Source organism: Micropterus dolomieu, linkage group LG18, assembly GCF_021292245.1.
Source record: "Micropterus dolomieu isolate WLL.071019.BEF.003 ecotype Adirondacks linkage group LG18, ASM2129224v1, whole genome shotgun sequence".
NCBI classification, from domain to species: Eukaryota; Metazoa; Chordata; class Actinopteri; order Centrarchiformes; family Centrarchidae; genus Micropterus; species Micropterus dolomieu.
Genome location: NC_060167.1, coordinates 21956531 through 21979981, shown reverse-complemented (window position 1 = coordinate 21979981; position 23451 = coordinate 21956531). Strand labels below are relative to the sequence as shown.

Here is a 23451-nt window from a genome sequence, read left to right as displayed (position 1 = left end):
GTCTTTGGTCGGCTAAGTGTAAATAACCTACAGCGTGTTATCTCATATTCCCTGTGTGCTGTTCGCCCCGGGAACACGGCGGTGACACTTCCCCCCCCCCCGATAAAACAGTCTAACTTTATTTATAGCAAGGCATCTTTATTCATTATAAGAACAGATCACAAAGAACACCTGAAAATGGAAGGAAAATATTAAATAAAGAGAGAAAAATACATAAATTTAACTTGGGACAGCCGCTGGCTGACCCGGGCAGACGCGTCCCCCCATCACCGCGCGGTGGCGCTGCAGGCCCGGTGAGATGCGGAGTAGCTGCAGAAGCAGAAATCTGCTCTCATCCCCGGAGCTAACACCATAGCACGATGGTCGCGGTATTGGATGCGAATTGTTAAGTGTTGTTTAGTTTCTGTAACTACCTTACGTAGCGCATGATTCGCGTCACTCGCAGCTGGGAAAAACCCTGCAAGTGGTGTTCGCTGCGCTAAGGCGAGTCTCCAGCTCCCACCAACCGTGACCCGGACATCAGGAAGAAGGTAGCCCGCCCCGGCTAACGTTAGCGAACCACTAGCGTCAGCTTTGTTTATCTGTAGTAGTTTTCCACATCATTGCTGCTGGTTTAGTAAAAGAAAATGGCGTTTACGTGCTGTGAAGTAGAGTTTAGATTAGGTTGTTTAACGCTTGATGCCTTTGATTAACGTTAATGACGCTGCCTAGCTCGCTACATGGACTGAGCCCACCCCTCTGTCGCTTGACACTTGACATGCTACTCTGACATACCGCTTCTTGGTCATTTACCAAACTTGTACAATTAACAGGCCTCACGTTAGTAAGAACGTCACATTTTTAATATCTGACACAAACAAAAGATGTGTTGAACTTTCCTGCATGTCCACTGAACGTGATTCTCGCCTCTGTGGCTGTAGTTACACCACCAGGCTGGATGGCTGAGCCGGAGCTTCTGCTGGACTCCAACATCCGACTTTGGGTGGTGTTGCCCATTGTCTTCATCACCTTTCTGGTCGGGGTCATTCGCCATTATGTTTCCATTCTTCTTCAAAGTGACAAGAAGTTGACGTTAGAACAGGTTTCTGACAGGTACGTTACCTTCAATCGTGAGGTGGATGATGATGATATGTAGAAAAACAAAACACTTAATGTGATTTTTAATATGTGTTGCTCCATCTCCACAACCAGCCAGGTTCTTATCCGGAGCAGAATTCTCCGAGAAAATGGAAAATACATACCCAAACAGGTGAGGGGGCTGGTTTATATTTATGTATATTCTTAATAAGATAATTTCTTGTCCTAACTGTCTTCAGCCCATGTACAAGTTATTAACTAAAATATAGGAAAAATACACCCTCCATACAGAACAACTGGTCTTTTAGCATTTGTTTGTCAGTGTTACTGAAAATCTGTCTTTGTTTTAGTCCTTTTTGATGAGGAAGTTCTACTTCAATAATCAAGAAGATGGATTTTTCAAGAAGACCAAAAGAAAGGTGGTTCCACCTTCTCCGATGACAGGTAATCATTTTCTGTGTTTACTACAGCATGTGATGATGCAATCTGCAGTCTTATATAATCCACAGTGAGAAGCCAATTTGTCTTTTATGATTTTGTCAAAAATGTCTTTTTTATCTTGCTTTAATTATTAAAATGATGTCCAGAACAGCTAAAATAAAATGAAATGCTTCAAAAACAACCTGTACAAATAAAAAAAACTACAGACTGGACCGAGAGCAAACTGTTGCGAGTGTAAATAAAAGTGTGTAGATCTCGAGAGTTTTGTGCTTTATATCCACATTTACCAAAACATGCTGTTAATGTGACACATTATTGTAGCGCTGTAAACTCACTGTATAGGTGTTATCAATTATTAAAAAGACTTTTATTAAGGGCATATTAAATGCATTTTTCCGCACACTGTATCTTTTCCCAGATCCCAGCATGCTGACAGACATGATGAAAGGAAATGTCACCAACGTGCTTCCCATGATTCTCATTGGGGGCTGGATCAACTGGACTTTTTCTGGATTTGTAACAAGTAATGACCTCACGCCCTCAGAGATTTTGTGGTGTAGAAAGTGGCATGCACAGGGGCAAAAAAAGACTTTTAATTAGTCTTGCTACCAAATAAGATATTGCTCACATGGAAATCCCACATTTATGTTCTTTCTGCACTCTTGTGTTACACAGCTAAGGTTCCCTTCCCTCTCACTCTGCGCTTCAAGCCCATGCTGCAGCAAGGAATAGAGCTGCTGTCACTGGATGCCTCCTGGTAAACTAATAAATCAAGATCTGCAGAGAGATACTACAGTAGCCCTTCTGTATTGATCTCAAAATGCTTAAGCCAGTGTGGGACCTTCTTGTCATTTGTTCTGTTTGTTTGTGTGTGCGTTTCTGATCCAGGGTGAGCTCAGCGTCATGGTATTTCCTGAATGTGTTTGGACTACGAAGCATGTACTCATTAATTCTAGGCCAAGATAATGGTGGGTTTAGCTCATTCTAAGATCATTTTGAGTGTTTTGTTGGGCTAGGTTGTAAAGTGTGATGATAAAATGAAAATGGTTTATCGACATTTGCTGATTCCCAGAAAGTTCAACAGTCACAGCAACTCTGTCATGCTATAAGTAGTAATTTTATTGACTCTTAATAATATTGTTTTATTGAACTTTAGCTCTTAATGTTAACAAAGCTATTTTCTATTGAAATCTAATTTCAATACAAACAGTCTGATAATAGTTTCAGCTACAGATTCATCCTAGCCAGTAATATTTACAAATCGATGAAGCCTTATTGTCTAAAGCAAAGCCTGTGCTTTAGGGAATTTCTTAATTCCTTGTATATGGTGAAACAGCTTTCCATTCACATAATTATTTTTTCAATCGCCACAGGTGCAGACCAGTCAAGGATCATGCAGGAGCAGATGAGTGGTGCCGCCATGGCCATGCCTGCAGATACAAATAAAGCTTTCAAGGTATATAATGTAGTTTAAGCATAATTTATTAATGAGGTCTGCCTTTGCTCTTGTTAATATGATGTCCATCCTTGATTTCAGGCTGAGTGGGAGGCACTGGAGCTGACTGACCATCAGTGGGCACTGGAAAGTGTAGAGGAGGATCTGATGAGCAGAGAGCTGGACTTTGATGGCATGTTCAGCAAGGAGCTGCCAAGTGGTATCTTCTGATGGACCCGCCACTTCTATTTGGAGCCTTCACTTTGAATTTTGATCATTGCAGGGATTTGTTTTTTATGGTTAGAACCGCAGAGATGGGACAAATCATGTTAATCATGTTATGCAAAGTTTACATTCACTTATGTGTGGTTCTTGTCTTCTCACATGTATTACCTTACCATTCCTGTCCAGATAAAACATCTGAAAGGACTTAAAATACACTGGTTCTGCTGCTGTCTCATAGATATTAGAAAGCATTGCTTTGTTATTTCACCTGGATGAGCTGTTTGGGAGACATTAAGTGGCTTTTTGCTTAGTAAAATGCATTATTAACTTGCATTATTAGCTTGCAACTATGATCTTAATGCCAGTAGGTAATAGAATGTAAACTACCTAGTAGAGCTAGTAGAGCTTTTTTTTTCTTCTGTTATGCACAGCTTATACTAGCTGTCTTAATCTTCATATGTATCATGTTTAAAAAAAAAAAAAAAAAAAGGACACAATACCATTTTACAGGTCTGAATGATGTTTATTTAATTCATTATACTTTAACACTCCTAAATGGCTCATTTTGTTAGATCATAGATAGATCAACTGTAATGTGTCAGCTGCTTAAAGTTGGAAGCAGCCCCAGAACTAATTAGTTGTTGGCAGAGAATATGTTTGTGTGATTGAAATATTGGGTTTTTGAAGTATGTAGACTGGTTCATGTAACTCCCTTGTGTTTTGTACAGTATAAAGCCTGTTTTGACTACATATCCGGTTTCATTTGTTGCAATGCATCACTATATGTCAGCCATCACACTTTGCAAAGGTCAAGTCAGGGCTAAGGTTTTTTGATGCACCGGAAGATGCTCTGAGGTCACAACATTACATGGATGTTTTTGTAAAGTAGCCCTTTTGGTGCACTGCTGGCCTGGGACACTTTGCCATCTGGTTGTCCTGTGACTCCCTGGCCTGGCGGTGGTGATGGCAGAGCAGTCATGCTTTAGCGCTCCGACAGCTCTCCTCGTCTGTGTGCTGACCGTAGAGGAAGAACTCTTCCCATGAGCAGCGCTCCTATGCTCGCTCCAGTGCGGCTCTTCCATCCGCGCGTTCACGATACCGGCATACTCGCTGCATGATGGCCGAGGGAGGCGGACCCGAGTCGGGTAGCGCGGCAGACTCCGACTCGGAGCCGGTAGCCGCACAGATGCCAACCCCTTCAACCGAAAGTCAAAAACAGACTATTGGGTCACTTTTGAAAACAACTCTAAGAAAGGGTGACGAATGGTAAGAATCGGCAGCGTTCTCCGGGTGTTTCAGCGTTAGCAAGCTAACATTAGCTAGTGAGAAACAGGAAATGCTAGCATGCTAAAGCTAGCAAGCTAAAGACGCTGATGGTTGCATCTGAAATCGAAAGCTGCTGTGCTACCGATATTTTGGCCAGCTAGTGTTTAACAAGTTAGCACGCTAACTGCTAGCCAGTCTGACTTTACAATTTGTCTTTTAAGAGTGGTGCCTGTAGTAATGTCTGTTAACGTTGGTCGTTAACAGCCCAACTGACATGGGTAGCTAATTGGGTAATTTGCACAGCAGTTAAACGTTAATGCCTGTTTTGTGACAAGTTAGGTGACGTTGACTGCAGCTGTGGCTAGTCGGCTGGTAGAACAGGCCCTGGATTCAGATGGTGGGTTCCCCTGCCAGTCAGACCGGCTCGTTGCTCAATAAGTAGTGATCAGGAAATTTGTCCGCCGACAGGAATATGATGCAATGTCGTCACTTGCTTGTTGTGACATGTTAGCCGAAATTGTCTGACTTGGGCTTTGAACCGGCTGGCTACCTGTGTTAGCTAACATTGTTTCAGATTCTGAAGATCATTCAGGCCTGGGCACAGTGCAGCCAAGCGTATTAAAGAGGCTTCACCTCAGCAGTTAAATATTACAACAGAGAAATGTCAGATTAGCAATACTTCCCATTGCCTTCTTTGTTGACAGAAATGGGCACCAAGGGAAGAGCACATGTATTATGTTATCAATCTAACTTCCTAGCTACTCAGCATACATGTTCATATAGTTGTTTAAATGAGATAGGTACTGTTTCATGATACTGTAGTTTAAATTAACTGTCATCCCATGGTGTTAAAGCTGAAATGTATGATTTAAAAAAATAAAAAATAAAAAAAGCTTTTGCATAGATTGGGGAAGTAACCTCGGGTTAAAGGGAAAACATCATACCCCTAACATTGACCTCCTATTTGAGGCTGCTCCATACTGACTGTGGTCCCACAAAACAGAGTTTCCTGACTCAACGTCTTACTATGTAAATATTTGCCAACAAGCCTATTACCTTTAAGGAGATTGTCGCTTGGGATGAGATTAAGTCAGACTAGCTTGCTGTAGCTATATCTGCAAATGCTAAGGCAGTTTGGTGTTGCATAATGTTCTGGGTTGGCATACGGCTGAGTGCAGTGTCTCCACAAACCCCTTGTATCGTCTCCTGGCCTTTTTCTGTTCTTGCTTGATATCCTAAACATATCATGTGGCCAGACGATGCTTTCATGAAGTATAAGCCTCAAAGGTTTAGGCGAAATTATCCAAATGTGTTTCTCAAAGGATGAATTTGACATTAACTGTTACCATCCAATTTGTTTTAGGTATCTGATAGACAGCAGGTGGTTCAAACAATGGAAGAAGTATGTGGGATTTGACAGCTGGGACATGTACAATGTTGGAGAACGTAGCCTCTATCCAGGACCAATTGATAACTCCGGTCTGTTCTCAGGTAAAACTGTTAGAAACATCTACTGGTGTTACTTTAGATTGCTCTTGGGACCAGCACAAATCCCGCTGTTTTTTTTCTCAGCCTGTAGTCATGATTTTGTTTATTTTCCTTAAAGACCAGGAGACTCAGGCCCTGAAAGAGCACCTTATTGATGAGCTGGACTATGTCCTTGTACCCAATGAGGCATGGAACAAGCTTGTCAGCTGGTATGGCTGCCTTGATTGCCAGAGACCCATCGTCAGAAAGGTAATTTTACTAAAGATGTTTTGTTTTTTTGAACATTAGCTTATTGATTAAGCTCGTAAATGTCTTCTTTCTTTTCTAGGTTGTCGAACATGGCATGTTTGTCAAGCACTGTAAGGTGGAGGTCTATTTGCTGGAGCTGAACTTGTGTGAGAATGACAACATGGACAATGTGGTCACACGTCATTTCAGTAAAGCTGATACTATAGGTGAGTGTCTACGTGGGTGTTCTGTGGCTTCAACCTTCCATTGACAATAACCAGACAGATGGCTTGCTACACACATGAAATGAGTAAAAAAACAAGCAAGAAAGATAATAAGCAAGTCTTGCAAATCCCCTCTTTCCAGATACTATAGAGAAAGAGATGAGGACACTGTTCAACATCCCATCAGAGAAGGAGACACGGCTCTGGAACAAATACATGAGCAACACCTATGAGCAACTCAACAAGCCCGACAGCACCGTGCAGGATGCTGGTCTCTTCCAGGGGCAGGTAGTGTAGAGCTGTGTTATTCAAACAACCTTCAGATCAATGAGAGACTCTCTTCCCCTTTCTTTTGAAAACGGCACAGCTCACTAACGTACTGATTTGACTCATTGTGCATGCATAATTCATTTACAGGAATTTTACAAAATAGCAGGAACATCTGAGAGTCTAGTGCAATACAACACACTAGCCCTGCAATAAGCTCATATTATAAAATGAAAACAGAGAGCAGGGGAGATGTTAGCTAGGACTAACAGCCTTCACTTTTCCAGCCGTTGGAGAAACTACAGACTTTTATTAACGGACACACAGCGACCTACACTGCACATTTACTACCTGACTGAAACTTACTGCTGATATTTTTCCTCCGTTAACTTTCACCGTCACATTCTGCCGCTCGCTCTCTCACACTTGCTCGTCCTCACACACAATACGCGGGCAGCTGCAGAGCGTCGAGTGTCGCCATGCTCACAGTGTGCGAGTTAAAATCATCACTTGGCACTGATATTAATGATTGTGTGACATTTTAGTGGGGTGGTTATTCATTCTGCAGTGGTGGCGAATAGTGGGGAACACTGGTCTCTCTGTTGTGTGCGCTCCACAGACTGTCCGGGCGCTGCACTTCTGCGAGATCCGCCTTTTGCGTTCCGTCAACATTATGTTATCAATTAACATTTAAATAATCGATTTTTAGACATTTGTTAATCGAATCATAATCTTCCACGTCTGCATCGCGATGCATCTAAGAATCAATTATTTCTCCCACCCCGTGTGTGTGTGTGTGTGTGTGTGTGTACTACTATATATACTGTATATTATAGTTAAGGTTATAATTAGAGTTATAATGTGTTAAAGTTATAATTAGAGCCTGACCTATAAAGGATTTTTAAGACTGATAACAATTTCGGTATTTGAGGATTTTAAAATCCGATATACCGATTTATCTGCAGATACCCCCCCTCCTTTCTTTTGAAACGCATAACATAAACAGAGACTATCCCTAACATTTGTTATGTTAGGAGACCTCACTATGTTAACATAACCTTTACTAGAACTCTTTTAATTTGATCCAAATCAAGCTATGAGAAACCATTTTTCAACCACCATGTGTGATAGAGACACTTTTGTTGAATGCATCTAATACTATATGACTGTCTACAGCAAGGGCAAACAACTTGGAGATTTCACAACGTTGTACATTTGAAAGAGGAGCTAGATAACTTTCTTTGGCAGCCGTGTTAGATACTTGTTTGGCTCGCAGATATGTTTAGAATACATTAAATAATTATAAAATGAACTGCTCATTAAGCTAAGTTAGCACTCTTCCACTGATGAACATGGCATTAGCTAGTTTTATGGGGTATCTAATGTAGCAATGGGCAATTAAAAGTCGCTACAACTGCCACGGAAATAAATCTTCAGTCAAGTTTGTCAACAATGTAACCTCTGCCACTCAACTACTACAACATTAAACATGCTTTTGTGAACCCAGGAGGAAACGGAGAGAGAGCAATGAAAAACGGGAAGGTTGGCAAGAATGATCATGAATGTTTTCAGGAGAGGAGAAGTGATGAGGGCTATTTATATTATTATTTAAGTCATGTAGTTCACATGACAAATGACTCACCGGGAAGATAGCTACTTTCCGTTGTTGGTCTAGCATGCTCTGGGAGACTCCGGTCATGTGATTGCTTTGCTTTGTGGCACATTTGTGGCTGTGTTAAGAGGGGAGTTGCAGAGTGCCCTCTGCGGGGCAAATTATGCAACACTCTTGACATGAGCGAAGGACCCAGCTCTCCTTTTTTTTTTTTTTTTTTAAACATTTGTTATAAATACAGAACCAATTTATCTGCAATTAGCTCATTTTGGCCAATAACATCTGCACAACAATAACTTGATCGGGCTCTCTGTATAATGTATAATTCTAGTTGGGACTGTCAGGTTATGGGTCTGAAGTGTTGTTGGATTGCAAGGGTAATGTAAAGTGTTACTAATATTTTGTGTTCCCTTTACATAAATGGGTGCTGGACAAAGAATGACATTTTAGCATATAACACAATCTATTACACTACCACCACAAACTGTGGCCTCAAATGTTACTACAGAGTGTAGCTGATACCTCTTTGACCTTACCATCAAAAAATTATCTTTCACCTCCATGCCATTGTATTGAATTACATCAAACTGTACAGGTGTTACATGCTATAGTAAGTGCAGTTGATAGACTTACCTGCAGCTGCTGAAGCTTGGAAGAACTTGGCAGTCGCATAATGTTAAATTTAAGCCTGAGACATGATAGCTCTGACATGAAGGTCAGTTGTGCCCACGTGACTTTCATCCAGCTTGTTTTTCCCACAGGTGCTTGTGATTGAGCGAAAGAATGAGGACGGCACGTGGCCCAGACAAGCCTCTCATCCAAAGTAAGCAAATACCTTATTGATTTTGTCATTCAGGGAAAGGAGAGGAGAAAAAAAAAAATTATATATAATTTCGAAGTTAACACAACATTGAAAGTTTGCATAGATTTTTTTTTTTTTGTTGTTGGTTTTGTTTTTACAAATGGGCTTCTCTAAAACATTGTTTTGCTCTTATTCACCAGATCTAGTACAACCCCATCTAGGAATTTCACTACCTCCCCAAAACTCTCCTCCAACTCAACAGCCAGTGTCTCTTCAACAGTAACCAATGGAGACAGCAGCTGTAGCCCTGGCTACACACTTAACAACAGCACCTCCTCTGGCAACAGGCAAGAGTTATTTATTTATTCCCCCATCTCTGTTTTCCCTCATGCAGAACATACCATCCTTTACTTCTCCTGGGCATTTACTGTATGCTTTATGTGGCTTGTACAGTGTTCTTTGACATAATAGAAAATATTGAGAAAGGTGTGTGTGCTCACATGTAAGCTCAGCATGAGGTCTATTCAGGGTCAGGAAATTACATTTAAAGGGAAATGAGATGTAACTGCAGAAATGACACCTGACATCAAATTCATTACTGACTTGGTGAAATGGCTGCACTTTATTCAAAAGGCTGTGATGTTCTTTTGATTGCCAATACCACCCCAATAGGAGGTTTGACACTTAAGGGCCAATTTGGACTTGTTCCTCGAATGGCGTAGGGTACACACTTACCCATAGGCTATGGCGTACCTACCCAAACATTTTACTACACGTTGCAGCGACGCAGCTTGGGAGCACACAATACTAAGCATTTCAGGCTGATCCTTCTTCTGCCTCAACCAGTTCAAGGGTCGTACTTGCCATCTTCTCTGACGTCTTCTCTTCATTGATCAGCTCCAACTCCAACATGATCTGCTCAGTTTTATGGTGCATTTCATTTACCTTGGAAGTGGGATGTTGAAACTGGGAATGACGTCTCACCCGAGTTGAAGGCGTTCCAGTTGAACAACAGATTTAAGTGGGAAAACCAAGTTTGATGCCTCTGGCTGATTACGCATTATTTTGCACATACAAACACCGTAGCAACATCGCTACAGATATAAGTTCGTCAGGACGGTATGTATGACTGATTTAATGAGACACAATTAAGACAGAAGTGCGATAAAGTTTATTACTACAGCTTCCACTACTGTTCATTCCCGTAGCATCCATCTTGGATTTTGAGGTTGGGGTTGGTGAGGTTCTCCCGATTTTCCAAGTCAGAAATCCAACTTAAGGGGGTGTTCCCGTTGAAATTTTCGTCTTGGAACTCGGAAATTCCGTTTTGCCATGTCAAATGGAACACACAATCAGTCGCCATTGTTTGTAGTAGCCTACATCAACAAAGAAGAAGCAGCAGCAGCAAGTCAACACAGTGGAACTTGGAAAGCCCACCGCCATCTAGCGTGAAAATGTCCAAATTGGGCCCAATTAGCAATTTTCCCTCACTGGTGTCATGTGACTCGTTAGTGTTACAAGGTCTCAGGTGTGAATGGGGAGCAGGTGTGTTAAATTTGGTGTTATCGCTTTCACACTCCCTCATACTGGTCACTGAAAGTTCAACATGGGGCCTCATGGCAAAGAACTCTCTGAGGATCTGAAAAAAAGAATTGTTGCTCTACATAAAGATGGCCTAGGCTATAAGAAGATTGCCAAGACCCTGAAACTGAGCTGCAGCACTGTGGTCAAGACCATACAGCGGTTCAACAGGACAGGTTCCACTCAGAAGAGGCCTCACCATGGTCAACCAAAGAAGTTGCTCAGTGTCATATCCAGAGGTTGTCTTTGGGAAATAGATGTATGAGTGCTGCCAGCATTACTGCAGAGGTTGAAGGGGTGGGGGGTCCTGTCAGAGCCCAGACCATACGCCACACACTGCATTAAATTGGCATGGCTGTCACCCCAGAAGGAAGCATCTTCTAAAGATGATGCGCAAGAAAGCCCACAAACAAGCGTAGGACTAAGGACTTGGATTACTGGAACCATGTCCTGTGATCTGATGAGATCAAGATAAACTTATTTGGTTTAGATGGGGTCAAGCGTGTGTGGCAGCAACCAGGTGAGGAGTACAAAGACAAGTGTGTCTTGTCTACAGTCAAGCATGGTAGTGGGAGTGTCAGGGTCTGAGGCTGCATGAGTGCTGCCGGCACTGGAGAGCTACAGTTCATTGAGGGAACCATGAATGCCAACATGTACTGTGACATACTGAAGCAGAGCATGATCTCCTCCCTTCGGAGACTGGCAGTATTCCAACATGATAACGACCCCAAACACACCTCCCAGACCACTGCTGCCTTGCTAAAAAAGCTGAGGGTAAAGGTGATGGACTGGCCAAGCATTTCTCCAGACCTAAACCCTATTGAACATTGTGGGGCATCCTCAAACGGAAGGTGGAGGAGTGCAAGCTCTCTAACATCCACCAGCTCTGTGATGTTGTCATGGAGGAATGGAAGAGGACTCCAGCGGCAACCTGTGAAGCTCTGGTGAACTCCATGCCCAAGAGGGTTAAGGCAGTGCTAGTAAATAATGGTGGCCACACAAAATATTGACACTTTGGCCCCAATTTGGACATTTTCACTTAGGGGAGAACTCACTTTTGTTGCCAGCGGTTTAGACATTAATGGCTGTGTGATGTGTTATTTTGAGGGGACAGCAAAGCTGTACACTCTCTACTTGTAGCTAAGTATAATTTCTTCAGTGTTCTTCACATGAAAGAGATCAAATATTTACAAAAATGGGTGGGGTGTACTCACTGTTGTGAGATACTGTATTTGTTCAGGATTTGCATGGATGAGTGTGGGTGTTTACCTGAGGTGTAGGTGTGTGTGGCGAGAAGAAAATTCCGAGGCAGCTGCAAAGCATACTTATAAACAATAATAAGAATGTTTGTGGTCATTAAAACCTGCTTTCACAGGGTGGTATAATGTGAAAATTTGAGATTTACAATCACGATGCCAGCTCAATGTCGTGATGTCTGTCATCGTCTATCGGCCCAACCCTAACCCCGGCTTGCCCTGCCTCTCTCTCCCCCCATCTGCTCCATTTTCTCCATTATTGTTTTATAAAGTCGCCTAAAAGACTGAGAACTCGTCTTTTTTCCGTATATTTCCACCCACGATCCCCTATCACAGCAGCAGGTGAGCCGCACGTCGGCTTAATAATGACGCAGCCTACACTTTACCTGGTCCGTGCGTAAAATATACACCGTGATTTGTAACGCAAGTTAATAGTCTTCCAAATTTTTTTTAGGGTGAAGTCTGTGCGAGAACACATGCACATAAGACGCGCACTCGATGACATCGTCCATCCCGATGTTTCATTGTAGACATCGTCCAATGGAAATTTTGTAGACATCGCCCAACCCTAATGGCTATATTACATGATGGCTGGTTAACATATTCTCTTGTTGATATATACCTGAAGTACTGGCTTCATTACAGCACCGTGTCTGTTGGGTACTGACAGTAACAGATCTGCTCTTCCAACAGATTGGGGGGCTACAATTCATACAGCTCCTCCTACAACTACAGAGAGTCACAGTCACAGCCTGGCCTATGTGGTCTCAGCAATTTGGGCAACACATGCTTCATGAACTCTGCCCTCCAGGTAAAAAAAAAAAAAGAAAAAGCAAACCAATCGTACATTACAGCTTCACGGAAAGTCGCCATGTTTTTGGGTGTTATTTTCAAATAATCCATTTGTTATTCCTCCTCTTCCAGTGCCTGAGCAATGCATCCCCACTCACAGAGTACTTCTCCAATGATGAGTACGAGGTAGAGATTAACCGAGAGAATCCCCTGGGAATGAGGGGAGAGATTGCAGAAGCCTATGCTGATCTTGTGAAGCAGATGTGGCTGAGCCGAAGCAGCTACGTGGCCCCACGTACCTTCAAAGTGAGTCGCATCAGACAACTTCATCTGAAATGAACGTGTCCATTCACAATCTACAAGCAAGTTAGTAAAAATCTATCCTTTTGTGTCCAGACCCAGGTCGGACGCTTTGCCCCCCAGTTTTCAGGCTACCAGCAGCAGGACTCTCAGGAGCTGTTGGCCTTCCTGCTGGACGGGCTCCACGAAGACCTGAACCGTGTCAAGAAGAAGCCTTATCTGGCCCTGAGGGATGCAGAGGGCCGACCAGACGAGGTATAACTCATACATGGAAATGGTGTGATGGTGCTGCTTTTCGAACTATGGACTTTCTTGTGCATTTTATTTCTATAAAAAGTAACTTCAAAGGCTCTGTCTGATGTGGGAATATGATGACGCTTAAATATCAACATTCACAACACTCTTGGCTTTGTTGTGTTTTGATGAAATTGAAATCCGCTTTAAATTTCAAAGCTGAGCTGCAAGGACTGCTAGTCTCTGACAGCTACACATTTGTTTTGAAGCTGCACACTGCTTTGGTCTGTTTTATAGCAACAGAAGACTTCAAAGTATTGCTCTACAATATCAAGTTACAGTTTTATTTTTTCTCAGGTTTTAAAACTTTTAAACTAATGAAAGTTCTTCTCCATTGGTTGTGGAATTACAGATTGTTGCCAAGGAAGCCTGGACGAACCACCGTTTGCGCAACGACTCTATTATCGTTGATATTTTCCACGGCCTCTTCAAATCCACTTTGGTGTGCCCTGAGTGCTCCAAGGTGTCTGTAACCTTTGACCCATTCTGCTACCTCACACTGCCTCTGCCCATGAAGAAGGACCGTACTATGGAGGTTTTCCTGGTGCGATCAGACCCTCAGTCTAGACCCACACAGGTGAGGCGGAATTGCTCTAGACTTGAACAAGTAAACTAATACAAGTTAATACCGTCGTACTAATACTAAGATTTTAGTTTGTAGTGGTTTTTATAACTTTTTTTGTCTTACAGTATCGAGTGGTGGTCCCTAAACTGGGTACAGTGACAGACCTGTGCAGCGCCTTGTCCAAACTCTGTGCAATCCCTCCTGAACATGTAAGAACTTCAACCTTTTACACCAATAGAATAATATAAAAAGTGTTCTTTATCCTTGCAGCTTGATATTTTCTTTTTGTTGAAATGGAAATAGTATGAGCTCACTTGGCAAATTTTTTGTTTTTCTAGATGGTGGTGGCTGACGTTTACAATCACAGGTTCCACAAAATCTATAGACGGGATGATGGACTCAACCAAATCATGGAAAAAGATGACATCTTTGTGTAAGTTTTGTTGATGTCTAAAAGATGACATGTCTTAAGTTAGCTGCTGTGGTTGCTGTGGAATACCAGGTGTCTATAATATGTGTGTTTGTATATGTTATGTGTGTTTGTGTTGTTGCTCTTTGCAGGTACGAGGTACAGGAAGAGGACAGTGAGAGGATGAACCTGCCTGTATATTTCAGGGAGCGCCACTCCAAACACGCTGGAAGTTCCACAAACACTATGCTGTTTGGCCAGCCTTTACTCATCACCGTGCCCAAACACAACCTCATAGCAGACGTTCTTTATGACAAGATCCTCGAGAGGATTGGGTAAGAACCTACTGTTTGGACAGCAAGGAAGGAAACTGCAAATTCTAGTGAAGAGAGTTTTAAGAAAGGCAGGGAATGTAGAATCAAATGTAAATTAATCTAGTACCGGGAGTTGTAACTGAATCCACAGATAATAAAAAGTAAGTGTATTTGCTGTTTAACCATTCTCCTCTGTTTCCTGTTGCAGACGCTATGTAAAACAATCCCAGAGCTCGAATAGTGAAAGCAGGGCTTCGGCCTCGGCCTCAGCGACGGTTGCCAGCTGCAGCCAGGCTCCTGAATGTTCCACATCGTCTAATCTCAATGCCAGCCTGGGTGGCTGTGGCAGTCCCCTGTCAGATGGGGCCTCCTGCAGTGCCAGCTCCAGTAACGGCAGCAACCACTCAGGGACCTGCAATGAAACTAATGGGCTATATGATGGTAAGCAGCTCACAGTATCTGTCACCAGAATTGAAAGAATGTAAAGGAAACATTGATCAGAGAGCCGTTACTCATCAGAATATTTCTATAGACTTTAAAATGCAGCCATGCAAAAAACAACTCAAAAGTGACGAGGTGTCATCGTTGTCTGTTCAGGTGAGGAGGAGGCCATGGAACACCAGGTGAGTCCAGAGCCAGAGAATGGCCAGTCCGAAGAGGAGGAAGAGGAGACATCTGACTTGGAAAATGGGTCTAAAGGAGACGCAGCCAAGCCGTGCTCAACGCCAGCCAAACTCTTCACTTTCAGCATAGTCAACTCTTACGGAACTGCCAACATAAGCCCACTGCCCTGCGATGGAAATGTCCTCAAACTCAATCGTCAGTGGAAATCTTTTAAACTTCCAAGTGCATTGATAGTTTCATTTGTTCACACCCACTTTGTGTGTGTTGTTATTTTATATAGATTTTATTTTTACTTTTAACATGTATTTTAGTCTCTTAAGTGTTTTCTTGTTTTTATCGTGATTTTGTTTTATGTGTTTTATTGCACTTTGTAACATATTTTGAAAAGTGCTCTGTAAATAAAGATTATAAAAGATTATTATTTGTGTTGACGCACCTCTTTTCTCTGCAGCACATTCCACGGTGGCGATCGACTGGGATGCAGAGTTGAAGAAACTATGTTATGATGAACAGGAAGCAGAGGTCAGTGGGTTTAACATGCATCAGACAATCCTGTGACAGGGTATGCAAACAGTCCGTTTATATTAGTGTAAATATTGTGTTTAGGCCTATGAGAAGCACGAGAGCATGCTGCAGCCCCAAAAAAAGAAAGCCACTGTGGCTCTGAGAGAATGCATCGAGCTCTTTACAACCATGGAGACGCTTGGAGAACATGATCCGTGGTAAGAGTTCACAGCGACAGCCTAATTCAGGGTCAAACCTCCACTTCTGTCACTGTCTTTGTCATATAAATATTATCTTTTGTATGCAGGTATTGTCCAACATGTAAGAAACACCAACAGGCCACAAAGAAGTTTGACTTGTGGTCGCTGCCTCGCATTCTGGTAGTTCACCTAAAGCGTTTTTCCTACAACCGGTGTTGGAGGGACAAACTGGACACAGTGGTGGACTTTCCCATCAGGTATGCAGGCAGGACATTATAGTCGGAGTATCTTCAGTCTGATGTTTCTGGTAAAGGTTTTCTAGAGAAAAGGCGCTGTTGTGTCTGTTGAGTAGTTCCAGTGACCTGAAAGAGTAACAAGGTAAAATAATTAATAACACCTGTGAAGGTGGACAGTTGATTTACTTTTTAGATTGCATTTGCATTATTATGACAATACCAGATTACTGAAATTCCATGTTTATGTTTTGTTAATGTAGTAACAGTTGGCTGGAATATTTGGCATCTAAAGATTTAAACTGAATTTCTAAATGTGTCTTGAGAATTATGCATTTCTTTAGAGAAGCAGCATCACTACTGCAAAGTTGTAATCATTCATTTTATTCTCTGTGAAATCAATTAGAAATGCAGGGCAGATTGTGACAAAATGGCCCATGGATCCACTTTGTTTAGCTCACTTTTAAGAAGAGTGTTGATTTGAAGCTTGTGAGAAGTGAGAAACACTGCAGAATCAATGGAACATTTACACTAGAGGGAGCTGTAGTCTGAAACTCCCCGTGACCTGAGGAAATACTTTGTACTTTCAAGAAATTTACTTTTGTCTGAGAACTGACCTCGCCCAAAGAACAATTACAACACCAAAAGTAGCCTTTCCACTGTATGTTATCACGATAAAAGAAATTTCATATCATTCCATATTGATCATTATCACAATAAATGGCAAATCATTATGTATTTCAAGTTTAAAGGCTGATTTTTGCTCCTGAGTGAAAATTGACGAAACCAGATGGTTAATTGTGTGGTTAAACTTTTCTTTATGGTCTGAACGTGACGCTTGATGCCGAACAGTGGATCACTTCATAAATCTGAGGTAGAACATTCAAAACAAATTATGATATAATCTTTTAAAAAATATGATTAGTAAATCATTTTTTAGTCCTTTTTCTCAACAAAATAAATATCTTAATTAAAAAAATGTTAATTAGTTTGTGATTCAAATGAATCAAATCAAACCTTCATTGGCGATATATTGAACATTTATTATCATTACTGTTTTATTGCCCAGCCCTAATTTCCACCCTGTACAGGTCCATAACCTTTTTCCCAGTTAACACAGTACAATATTTCCTCTGTGTTTTTAAAATGGAGAAGTTGCCTCAGTGTTATGTGGCCCAACTGCTCTGTCACACTCTTGGCACTGTGTGTGCAACACACAATCACCTCTGTGAAGGAACTTGATCCACTACACACCAAGCAGCAGAAAAGACTGTGCTTTAAAAAAGGCTGACTCATGCTTACTAAGGTCGGCTTAAACATACAGTGGGCCCATATGCTGTGTTTTACATTAAGTCTGACTAATTTTTATTTGTTGGATGTAAGTTTATTAATTCAGTTTCGTGGCAATGCCGTTTTTTACCCCCTGCGACTGATGATATTTTCTTTGTCAGGGATCTGAACATGTCCGAGTTTGTGTGCGACCCTAAGGCTGGCCCCTACGTATATGACCTTGTTGCCGTGTCAAACCACTATGGAGGAATGGGAGGAGGTCACTGTAAGTTGCTGTTTGTTGTTTTTTTTCCTTCCTTTCTATGTCTCTTAAACAACACTGGGAAAGCAAAGGCCAATGTCACTCCATGTAAACATGCAATAAAGAGCTGGCAATAGTTGTGTTTTTTTAGCTGATGATGATGAATCCACTCTGTAGGTCTTGGGCCGACACAGTTTTAGTCTTTAAACATGCACACAATTTTGTGTCAACAGATGGTCTGCTGAACGGCCACTGTGTCTATGTAGACACTGATCAGTTACATTACAATAGGAAACATCACGTCTATGTTCTCTATGTTTTTGCATTTGTGGTGAACTGGTCTGATGAGATTATCTCTTCCTGACTAAACCAACCGCCTGGATAGCTTTCGGGTAACACTGCTTTCCCTCTAACAGATACAGCTTATGGCAAGAATAAAGTGGATGGGAAGTGGTATTACTTTGATGACAGCAGTGTCTCCTCTGCCACAGAGGACCAGATTGTGGTGAGTTTTGACTCTTCAGTGGTCATGAATCTCTGTATCCTGTAGTTAGTTTTATTTATTTGTTATATCCATTGACCGATGTTTGATGCAGACGAGCCGGCAGCCTTCTTGGCTTTCTGCCTTTGGTGTCGAGTGTCCCTGTTTGCATAGTGTAATCCTATCTGTGTCCTCCCTCGCAGACTAAAGCAGCCTACGTGCTGTTCTATCAGCGCAGAGACGAGGAAGCTCCCTCCAAACCTCAGCCTTCGGCCTCGATGGGAGGAGCCCCGGAAGCAGCCGATGACCACATGGACACAAACTGAGGGACACACACTGAAACACATACAGCAAATAGAGACACTCGGACGCACACACAGCGCTACTTTAGTGACAGAGGACTCCACAGACTTAATATTAATAACCTGATCTTCCCCCACGTATTTTATTTGATTTCTGTCTTGTATGTTGTCAACTAGAGCCAACAGCCTTGTCAGAAGAATGACCTGAGAGACTTTCTCCCTGCAGCGGGTGGCCTACTGATTTCTGAACATAGTTTACTAGTCTGGAACTAAGAGGAGTATAAATGGATAAAGGTCCTCTCACTGGATGAACAGAATGTTAGAAGTGCCCACAAATGCGTAGATAAAAAAAAAAAGTCAGTCAGAAACATGGGGAAAAAAAAAAAAAAAGCCAAATGCACATGTTGTTTCAACCAAAGCGTTCCAAGGTATTTATGATGAAATGTACCAACTGTTAAGACCATAGCAGGATACTGGCATTGTGCTTAGATTTATCTCTGATAATCTTGCTGTGCTGAGGAAAATGCAAACTTTAACAGTGTGATGTGCACACAGAACAATACACACCATGCTTATTGAAAGAATCCTGTGATTTTATTTCACCTGTGTAGAGTGGGTTGTCTTGCTGCTGCAGATCAGCTGGCAGTTGTCCTGCGGCCTGCCGGGTCTGTGTTGCAATCTAAACCACAGAGGAGGGGCAAGGCTCGTTTCAAAGTTTTAAAGCAGGAGTTATGGCGAAAGCAGTTTTTTTTTTTTTTTTTTTTTTTTTTCTTCGACCTTGCTCTTGTTCAGCCTTCGTTTTTTTTGTTCATTGATGCACAATACAGGCTCTGCTGTCTCTCGGACCCTAAACTTATGAGAGGAGTCTTACCCTGCAAACAATCCCCCCCCCCCCCCCCCCCCCCCTTTTTTTTTTTAAATCACAATGCAAGAGCGGCCTTTTGATTCCTGCAACCTGACTAAAAAGGAGGCACTTTGAATTCTCCATGAGTACATTATCTACCTGCTTCTGGTGTATCTAGACTAGACATGACAGAATTGTGTGGTTCAGCCTTAGCATTAAGGGTTATGGGTCTGTCATACACTTCTAGATCATTTTAATGTGTCTTATAAGCATATTTTGATTGCTACCTGATTGGACCCCTAGCTCACCTGCAATGGCTTGTCCTTATTAGTCTTGTACATTAATGCAGCTCTGTATTGAAATGGCTATGTTATTTGATATCTTCAAAGCACACGGAGTGACGCAAAATAAACTAGTATAAAAGTGGTGCTTTTATTCCTGAAACTTGAACTTGCTCCTTGTCACGAGGAACAGTCTACATGTCATCAGGTGGGGTCAGGACTGCAGCACCTTAACAGCATTCTCACTGAATGCAGGCGCCAGTTATTTTCCTTCCATTGACCACTGTTCAGCTGTTAAGTAAAACACGATAATAAATTGTCTCTGTTGGTAGCACAAGAAAAGAATCCCTTTTGTTTCATCTTAATTGAGTCTTCTTAGACATATACTTCTCCCAGGAAGCACAGCTGCAGGTGTCTTGCGTAAGTGTGACTGGGTATAAATAGAATACATTTACTTAATCAAGGGTCTTCTAGTGAAACCAGATGGCACTCTGTATTTAATGGAACAGCATGTTGATATGAAGGGCCTCCAAGAGCCCATTTAGCCGGTTGGTCCTGCCCATTATGTCGTTCAGAATGACTACCTTTAATATAATAAATGCCAATGACTAGAAAAGCTTTACATTGTATCTGTAATCCTAGATACTTAATTGAAAAAATGTAGCTGCCAAATGCAGCTAATGTTTTCTTCCCCCTAAATCATGACCGCAATTCAAACAAAGATAACCGAAGACATGTAAATAATCACACAATTGAAAATAGGTGTATAAATTCTTGTCCTCATATTTATCTTATTGCCGATAACTACAGTATTTGTTTTTAACTGAGAAATATTTGAATTCAAAGTACAATAAAGACTGGAAGCCTCAACAAGTGGGTTTGTTTGGACTAATTGCATGCACAAAAATATACAGTATATGTACTCGAGTCGCACAAAGCTGGTTTAACATTGGTGACAGTTATGAAATGACTGTATTGCAGAATCTTTATTTGCACGCCATTTATGCCAAATGGTTGCAAAATGAACCGATTTGGTGTTGACACTGGCACAGGTATGCTAGAAAATATATTTGTAACCACTGTAAACTTTATTTTCAAGATCAGATTATGAAAAATAACGGACCTTCATACAAGATAAACATTTTACAAATGCAGTTTAAATATGTGCTTTACCACAGAGTTTGAAATTAATATAAGTTACTCAATTGTCAGTGCAACTAAAGACTAAAATCTTTCAATCAATAATTTCGCGTAGAGGAAGTCAGGAAATGTTTAGAAAATACATTTATTGGTCCTCCTAATACATCAAACCACAGCTGTGCTTTACATGCACCCATGGAGCTGAAAACATTCAGGCTTTTACACTTCATCAAATACCCCCCTCACAACAAGCGTGGTTTCAGGGGATGCCTTCATATAGTAAAAGAACTGAACACAGCCATCGTGTACAAGTGAGCACAGGTGGTCTGGAAAAGTGTCATACACCATCTGCAGAGGCTATGGAAGGGTAAAAACTGCACAAAAGATGTTTCTCCTCATGAACTGAAGGTTACACACAATGTGGAAGCTGTTGGATGGATGAACAACATTTTGGAGGATTAGTTTGCCTGGTTGAGGAGCTTCTTGATGTCTCCCTCGATGTCGCTGGTGAGGAACATCCTGCTGTAACGCTTGAAGGGCACTCCATCCGGCCCGATGAGGAACTTCTCGAAGTTCCAGGCCACATCGTTCCTGCAGACCGGGCTCCAGATGATTAACTTGGGGTCGTTCATCAGGGCGCTTGGTTCGTCGCTGGGGGCTGGGAGCTTTTCCTTCAGGAATACAAACAAGGGGTGGGCATCCTTCCCATTCACATCCACTTTCTCCAGGAGCTGGAACTTTGGCTCAAAGCCATTACCAGGACGGATGTACTTCAGAGATATGAGGATTTCTTCATTCTTACAGTTCTCCTGCAGAGGTGGATCGTGAGATTATGTTAAGGGCAGTGACTTTAAATGCAATAAAAATGTTGAAATCATGAATGGAACATTCTTGAGACATTTCAGGAAGCAGACAGGCTCCTGGCTAAAGTCTACCATGGCATTACAGGACAATGATGTTTTTGTGAGGGAAGTGATAAGCAGTTACTGTAATGAAACAATAAAAAGGTTCAAGTTAAAACAGTCTTTCAGCAGTGCAGCCTTACAATACCACTTTGTATGTGGTTGTTAAACTAACTTTTGGTTTGACTTAAGGATCATGTTGATTGTGTTTTTCTAGAGTTTGCTTTCTGTTTTGGCTCTTTAACATAAAAGAACTCGTGCCACATAGTGTTTCATTTCCTGCTTTCAATAAGAAGCCTTCAGACTATCTTCACATAGTTTCCGTGACCATCTATTAATGAGTTACTAATACTGTCGTGTTAACATTGTGTTAATACATGACGCATTGCTTATTGTGTGGATAATAATAATGGGTGAAGCAGGAACAAATGACGCGCGACTAGCCTATACCTTTTATTAGGTATTTTGCAACTCACACTGTTTCCTCTTTCCTAAATATCTGTAACGGACTTACTCAGACGGGAAATGTATCCTTGAATTTTAAGTTTACTTGTTCCAAATGTTAAACTATTTAGATAATATAATGAGTTCATTGAATTACTGTGTCTGTAGCATAGTTACAAGTTGACTAATTGTTAGACTAAACTTAAAACATGCTAGTAAACTGGAAAACGAGTTGGGTAAAGCAAGTCTAAAATAGGAACAAAACTCATTTGGGAAAGTGCTAATTAATTATAGGAGTTAAAGCTCCTCACTTTACATCAGTCCCGGTTGAATTGTAACGTTATCCTTTAAAGTTTCAATTCAAGTGTGCTATATCCGGGAAAAACAATATCAGTAAGCAAAGTCAAAGATATACGAACAAAACATAAAAATATACTATAAACTATCATAAGCCCAGTCTGCCTGTAAGTTAATAAGAGAGCAGACCTGGAAGATGCAACGTTAATTTCCTCACCTGATGCCCGAACTGGTTGCAGGGCACTCCCAGGATAACGAGCCCCTTGCTGGCGTACCGCTCATGGAGCTCGTTCATCTGGGTGTAATCCCTGGTGGTGGTGCCTCAGAGAGACGCCACATTCTCAATGAGGACCACTTTGCCCTGGAGGGAAGAAAAATTAAACGTTTCTCCCGTTAACAGTTTGGCCGTGAAGTTGTACAATGTCGTAGCCATTTTTTAATAGCTACCTATTCCCTTTATTAAGAATCACAATATGCCCTTTATTTGATGCTGACACTCTGCCGCTCTCAGTGTCTTGAGCCAGCCTTTGAAGCATGATCAAAGAGCTTGTGTTCAGCAGTCAAGATAGTTCACGTCCAACACCCTGCGGGATGGTCTATTTGACTGTTCCAAGTGTCCAATCACATTTAGGCCACATAGGGGTCAAAGTCAAACGTAGGACATATAAGTTTTGACTAAGTAGGACATAATAAGTTTTGACTTAAGTAAGTCAACATTTTGAGTTTCTAAGTCATAGCTTTACAAATGACTATATATCTCATTATTTTGTTTTGACTTTCTATATTTTAATTTTGACCCTGTAAGTCAAAATGTTGCCTGTGTATAACACCAGTAGCCTATCTTAATGTAATATTTTCTGCTACCATCTATTGTCTTTTTTTGCTGGTGGAAATTAGTCCCTGCATTTTAGCACAATGAGACATGAGGAAAATTTTATTTAAAAAAACAACAAACATCAACTAATGCCGGGAGTTGATCTTTTATTATTGTGCAATACATTGTAGCCATGACCATATCTCAAGGATTTGGTCTGTTTGGACTCTGCTGTACTAACCTGTTTGATTCAGGTGCTCAGCAGTAACCACTCATTT

At 41.5% G+C, this 23451-nt stretch overlaps 3 protein-coding genes across 3 annotated transcripts; 2 read left to right on the top strand and 1 right to left on the bottom strand.

Moving 5' to 3' along the window:
• The first annotated feature begins 263 nt into the window (after positions 1-263).
• emc3 (ER membrane protein complex subunit 3) lies at positions 264-3928 on the top strand. Its single transcript, XM_046075466.1, has 9 exons — positions 264-530; positions 921-1092; positions 1192-1249; positions 1428-1521; positions 1937-2041; positions 2194-2275; positions 2407-2486; positions 2892-2974; positions 3056-3928. The coding sequence occupies exons 2-9, from the start codon at positions 938-940 to the stop codon at positions 3182-3184; spliced, it is 786 nt and encodes a 261-aa protein (XP_045931422.1). The 5' UTR covers positions 264-530; positions 921-937; the 3' UTR covers positions 3185-3928.
• A 270-nt stretch (positions 3929-4198) lies between these two features.
• Positions 4199-19721, top strand: usp4 (ubiquitin specific peptidase 4 (proto-oncogene)). Its single transcript, XM_046075465.1, has 22 exons — positions 4199-4444; positions 5808-5935; positions 6051-6181; positions 6261-6387; positions 6527-6672; positions 9025-9086; positions 9266-9412; positions 12596-12713; positions 12827-13000; positions 13091-13249; positions 13641-13865; positions 13979-14062; positions 14192-14286; positions 14415-14597; positions 14785-15017; positions 15174-15395; positions 15652-15722; positions 15807-15922; positions 16012-16161; positions 17589-17692; positions 18085-18173; positions 18353-19721. Exons 1-22 carry the CDS (start codon positions 4293-4295, stop codon positions 18473-18475), a joined length of 3039 nt encoding a protein of 1012 aa, XP_045931421.1. The 5' UTR covers positions 4199-4292; the 3' UTR covers positions 18476-19721.
• Positions 19722-20843: 1122 nt separating this feature from the next.
• On the bottom strand, positions 20844-22856 carry gpx1b (glutathione peroxidase 1b). The gene is made up of 2 exons (XM_046075467.1): positions 22577-22856; positions 20844-21525 (listed from the first exon to the last, which is right to left on the bottom strand). The coding sequence occupies exons 1-2, from the start codon at positions 22790-22792 to the stop codon at positions 21175-21177; spliced, it is 567 nt and encodes a 188-aa protein (XP_045931423.1). The 5' UTR covers positions 22793-22856; the 3' UTR covers positions 20844-21174.
• Positions 22857-23451: the final 595 nt, after the last annotated feature.